This window comes from Aplysia californica, unplaced genomic scaffold (assembly GCF_000002075.1).
Source record: "Aplysia californica isolate F4 #8 unplaced genomic scaffold, AplCal3.0 scaffold00306, whole genome shotgun sequence".
Taxonomy (NCBI): domain Eukaryota; kingdom Metazoa; phylum Mollusca; class Gastropoda; order Aplysiida; family Aplysiidae; genus Aplysia; species Aplysia californica.
This window is the reverse complement of record NW_004797576.1, coordinates 263300-269222: the sequence shown is the minus strand read 5'-3', so window position 1 is coordinate 269222 and position 5923 is coordinate 263300. Positions and strand designations below refer to the sequence as shown.

Sequence of the window (5923 nt, the reverse complement as noted above, 5' to 3'; positions counted from 1 at the left end):
GGGAGTGAACGAAGAAAGAACTTTAAGAGACAAACTGCATTTCCCAGTTTCTTTTCATAATGATGTTAATAATAACAATAATAACTTCATTTACATCGCGCATATTTACACTCTGCAACATGCTCAATGCGTTTTACAACCATTTTTACCCCAGCCGACCCTGGAACACTCGGAAACATTCTCAGATTCCCCGGAAGCATACAGTGCAAGCTGTGGAGTGCACGCACTCAAACACAAACAAATTGACAAGGTCTTTCGCCTTATGAAGACGGGTACCCATTCCCACCTGGGTGAAGTGAGGAAAACTTGTGTTGAGTGCTTTCCCAAGGACACAACGTTAGGTCCCTGATGGGATTCAAACCCTTGATGAAGGCTCTCGTGGCCTAGAGGTCAAGGTGTTCGCCTTTCAGTTAAAGGTCCCGGGTTCGAATCCGAGTAGCGACCGAAAAATGTTCCTCTCTAAAATTGTCTCCTTTCACCTCCTTTCCAGCTCTCTAGCAATGTTCTGTCGTCTGCTTTCGTCTCATCTTTCTGTCCCCGCCCCCTCCTCTGAGCTCCTGACTCTCTCTGCAGCCTTTCTACTGCTACTCCTTGGCTCCTTCTTACTGCTGTCTTTCAGCCACACCCCTGATCTTGTGGTAGAACAGCACAGATCTACACCTAGCCTTCTCGGACAAGGGCGAATAATCTCGGAGGGCCCGTGTGCAAGTTGCACACGTTAAAGATCCCTTAGTGGTCTAAAATCAATAATAAGAGTAGGCTTCGGCAGCCGCCTGAGCAAAATTCTAAATTTCCTACAATATAATATATAATCTGAGCCAGTCCCTGTAAGCCATGTATCCCTCTGTCTGCACCCCCCCAGGTCTCAGCACAGAGCCGGGTACCCGGTCCTCTCCGGCCTTTCCCGCTGCAGCATGCCGCAGCCGCAGCACTACAACAGCACGCAGCACCATCTGCAGGACCCTTGCTGTCAGCACACAGGTCAGTGGCACAACTTTTGGTTTATCTCAATTTTTTTTTGATTTCATTCAAATGTCGGCTGAAGTCATTTCTGTTTTTAAATTAATAAGATAATAAATCAAATATATTACACTTTTATTGATCCCAGAAAGGCAATTTGGTTTACAATGGCAAACAAACATACTTAAATACATATTTATGAATACGTACATACATAAATACATGCATAAATACAAATATTACACCGGTACAGAACAATTTACAATCATGCGGTTGTCGGAATATTTGAAGTGATTTTCTTTTAGTCAGAACACAACGTTTTATGTTACTGTTGTACATTGTATTTATTGTATCGTAAAACGCTCAGAGCCTGTGTACTTTAATCGGGATTGAGCGCTATACGAATCTCATTTATTATTATTATTATCTCGTTGACCCCGGAATTGATTTCCACGGTTTGACGCAATTTGTTGTGTTTTATTTTATTTGTATTTTTTAACCTTAAGTCACCAGACATTCTGTCACATTATCAACATGTGCTTCGACTCAAGACAAAGAACAGACACATATGGTCGCTTTTAAGGACAAGCCGGCTAACCCAGATTTCGGGGGTTTCGAGAAATCTTGACTTTCCTAAAAAATGGGCATTGCCCTACCTATAGGAGAAGTTTGGTTTCATTGGTGTGTATAATTGTTTGGTTATAGAGAAAACTCTCCAATGAAACTGAACAAGGGCAAAAACTTTACCTTCGATTTTATTAAAACAGCTTTTTTCAGGATATTCCCCTTGTCCTTAAAAGCGACCTTGTAAACACACAAAGATGATGGAAGGTTGCTTCCCTTAGACAGACGTTTACACCCCCCCCCCCCCCCCCCCCCCCCCCCCGCCCCCGGGGCAGTGCTACTGACTGAGGTGTCTTTAGGCCATTCCCAAAGTGTGGATATTAACATGTTCTTACGCACAGTAGAATTATAAATGGGCTGATTTATCAATGTCATGCTCATACTGTGCCGGAACAACATAGGGGGAACTGCTGCTTGTTTCTTTCTTCATCCTTACTATCGTCTTTTTCCTCTACTTCTTTTGTATGTTTGTCACACTCTTGTGACCCGCTACTTCCGGGGTGCCTTGATAGTCGAAGCAGACTTTGAGCAATTGAGGCTAGAGAGGTGAGCAGAGTAAGTCTGATTCCCCGTTTGGACTTCTCTGTTGACATCCACCCCGTGGCGCTCATTTGACCTCATGCAGTTGCGAGTGCCATAAAAACTCTACGTGGGTTGTTGGCGGGTGCTCTGGTGTGGTTTGCTCCTTCTTTCCTATAAAAAATCTATCGTCTCTATCTCCCCTCCTTCTTTTTTATGTTTGTTACTCTCTTGTAACACCTCTAATCTTCGACACTTGTACGACCATATTGTGTTGCAAGTGCCGTAAAACACTTACTAAAACTATATAATAAACTTGGTAAAACTACAAGAAAACTGTTTTTGGGTCTGTTTTGTTCAGAGCGTGTGGAGAACATGGCGAGCATGATGGCCGAGTACAACCAGTACTCCTACCTGGCATCCATCAACAACAACAACAACGGCAACTACCTGTCCATCGGGGACGGCCACCCGCCCTTGTCTCAGACGGGGCTGTCAGGTGAGGCTACGTTACTTGTATCACTGTCACACCTGCTGAGACTACACTATTCGACTCACTGTTTCGTGTGTGCGGACTGAGTGAGCGACTTCTCCGACTTTATCCCCAGAGACATATTTACGTCAAGTGTACAGTCTATTGTACGTAATGATGAATATGGCATCAGTTGAAAAAAATCTGTATGTCAATTTTCGGCCCATGTACCCATTTGTGGATGGTGAGTGGTAAATCATTCTGTCAGCACGCCTCATACTTGTCCCTCTATGTGGGCAGATCTGGGTGTGGACAAGTGAGGAGAGGTAAGGACCACCCAGGCCAGTGCTTCTACACGTCCTTCTCTCTCTTCCCTCTTTTCTTTGTATGTTACTCTCTAGCTACACCTCTAATCTTTGACACTTTATATGATCTAAAGCCCCGGTTACACGCAACGATAAATTGTGTCGGATTAGTCGCATGTGAGAACTGTCCTATACACGGAGCAGGGGTCCCCAGGCTGCTCGACAAGGACGGGGAGTTGACTTGGTTGAGGCTGGCTTGCCAGAGAGCGTCTTGGGTTTCACCCTCAACCCTTACAGCCCCGGTTACACGCAACGATAAATTGTGTCAGATTAGTCGTATGTGAGAACTCCCTGTTTTGTCGAGCTGTATAATTTGTTTAGACGTTCCAATCGATCATCCAGTTTTCTTTCGATCGGGGAAAATCCTAGTCATTAACTTGACTGCGGATGTGCAACTCAGCAGGTGACCTTGATACCCAACTTCTCCATTAATGATCAACTAAATAAAATTGCTAAAATTGACAGTATAATGCATCAAATCAAGTTCCCCTCAAGCAGTTTTTCTTATTTTAAGACGCTGATTTCGAATATGAAATCAGTTTTTACCTACAATTATTATTTTTCAAATTTTGAGCCCTAGGTTTAATCCTGCCTGCCGCAAATTTCAAAGTGATTCTTCGTCACAGCGCGTCTCCCACACGGAAAATATCAAGCAGCGCTTGATTTCTCGACCGAGTCTCCAAGCCATCGTCCAAACTTTGTACAATTTTGTGGTTACACCTGACGATTTGTCTCAGGATCGGTTTCTTACAGTTTTTGTACAATTTGTCATTGTGTGTAACCGGGCCTTAATTTAATGTGCAAGTTCCAAAGAACTTACAAAAGCAAGATATAACAAGGTTTTTAAAAAAATGTATTTGATTATTTTATTGTGTGTCAATCACTTGGAGCTTTCATTTATGTTCGATGGAGCACTGTACAAATGCAATCTGTTGTTGTTATTATTAATATTATTATAATTATTGTATGTTTTTTTCCTGCGTGGTTTGCCAGAGGGACTACGCAGCCCGATGCTGTCAGGCCACAACATGGAGCCCATGGACTGCAGCAACCTCAACAGCAACAGCCACAGCAACAGCCACAGCAACAACCCCATGGTGGCGGCTGCAGCTGCTGCGCGACAGCGTCAGAAAATGTCCCGCCAGGTCTCGGAGGAGTGCAACATCCACCCAAACTGCAGCGGGGACAAGAGGCTCCGGGCGGACAACGGCTACGCGTGCACCTCTCTGTCGCGGCCCGGTCAGCATCTCTACCCCCACCCGGGCACCCACCCCTCACAGAAGTCGTCCTGGTCACCCACGGGGACCTCCGCCCTCCCCCCACACAACTCTGCTGGAAACATGCGCAGTTGGCCCTCCAGCAACACTCCCCCCTCCAAGGAAGGGGTCGCGGCTCAGCAGCAGCATCGTCGTCACCACCACCACAACAACTACCACAGCCAGCCTGCTCAGGGGAAGCTCACCAACGCGGTGGTTTCGGGTTCGCACCCGTCGACGGGCGGGGTGGGCAACAGTTTGCAGTACCTGGAGCAGCTGTCGGCCGTGCCGGACCGACTGAAACCCACGCAGGAGTACAAGACCTTCATAGCCGAGCAGAAGGTGGGGCCAGTGTCCGGTCTTGTCTTGTCTTGTCTGTCTCGAGAGTGTCTGGTCTTGTTCTGTCTTGTCTTGTGTGTGTGAGAGTGTCTTGTCTTGTTTTATTTTATCTTGTCATGTGCGTCTCAGTGTTTTGCCCGCCCCCGGCGGTGCCACTGACTGAAGTGTCTGTAGGCCATTCCCAAAGGAGGGGACATTAACATGTTCTTATGCACAGTAGAATTGTAAATGAGTTGATTCATCAATGTCATGCTCATAACTGTGACTGAACTGCAACAGGGGACTGCTGCTTTTTCTTTCCTAATCCTTACTATTGTCATTTTTCCTCTACTTCTTTTGTATGTTTGTCATACTCTTGTGACCTGCTATTTCCGGGGTGCCTTGAAAGTCGAAACAGACTTTATGCTGTTGAAGCTAGAGAGGTGAGCAGAGTAAGCCTGATTCCCTGTAAAGACTTCTCTGTTGACATCCACCCCTTAATAATAATAACACCCACCCCTTGGCGCTCGTGTGAACTTACACAGTTGCGAGTGCCGTAAAACCTCTACTAAATAAATAAAAATAATACTTCTTTTGTATGTTTGTCACACTCTTGTGACCCGCTATCTCCGGGGTGCCTTTATAGTCGAAGCAGACCTTATGCTGTTGAGGCTAGAGAGGTGAGCTGAGTAAGTCTGATTCCCTGTAAGGACTTCTCTTTTGACATCGACCCCTTGGCGTTCGTATGACCTTATGCAGTTGCGAGCGCCGTAAAAACTCTACTAAAACAAAAAAAAACAGGCATGGCTGGAAGCCCGCTTCCTAAGTTATAAGAATTATATCGATGACATAAAACCCCCCCACCTATTTATAAAGAGAAAAGATTTATGTTAGCTTGGAGTAAATGTTTGTTTCTGTGTCTGGCTGTGCAGATTGAGTCGGAGAAGGGTGGCCGGCAGGTGGCCAGTGATGGCGACTCGTACGTGTCCCGGACGTCCTCGGGCAGTGGCGGCTCGTACAGCGGCCATCGGGCCGAGGCGGCCACCTACCCTCGTGGCACCAAGCCCCGCCCACCGGCCGGGGGCATCGAACTCACGGCCTCCGCCATGGGCAAGCTGGAGATTAGCAAAAAGTCGACGTCGGTTCCCAAAGACTTGAAGGCCAACGCCTTCCGTAGAGGTACCTTCTTCTTTTTTTCTTCTTTTCTTTATTTTTTCTTTTCTTTCTTTTCTTTCTTTTTAAAACTTTTCTTTCTTTTCTTTCTTTTTAAAACTTTTCTTTCTTTTTAAAACTTTTCTTTTCTTTCTTTTTAAAACTTTTCTTTCTTTTCTTTCTTTTTAAAACTTTTCTTTCTTTTTAAAACTTTTCTTTTCTTTCTTTTAAAAACTTTTCTTTTCTTTCTTTTAAAA

General features: G+C 45.2%; 1 protein-coding gene across 2 annotated transcripts in view; it reads left to right on the top strand.

Moving 5' to 3' along the window:
• Positions 1–5923, top strand: part of LOC101850817 — a gene marked incomplete at its 3' end in the record, with an annotated part of 16014 nt that overhangs the window by 8634 nt on the left and 1457 nt on the right. For both annotated transcript variants that reach the window (XM_005101974.3, XM_035970684.1), the window contains 4 exon segments: positions 863–981; positions 2465–2602; positions 3934–4538; positions 5447–5693. In XM_005101974.3, coding sequence (XP_005102031.2) covers positions 863–981; positions 2465–2602; positions 3934–4538; positions 5447–5693 — 1109 coding nt within the window.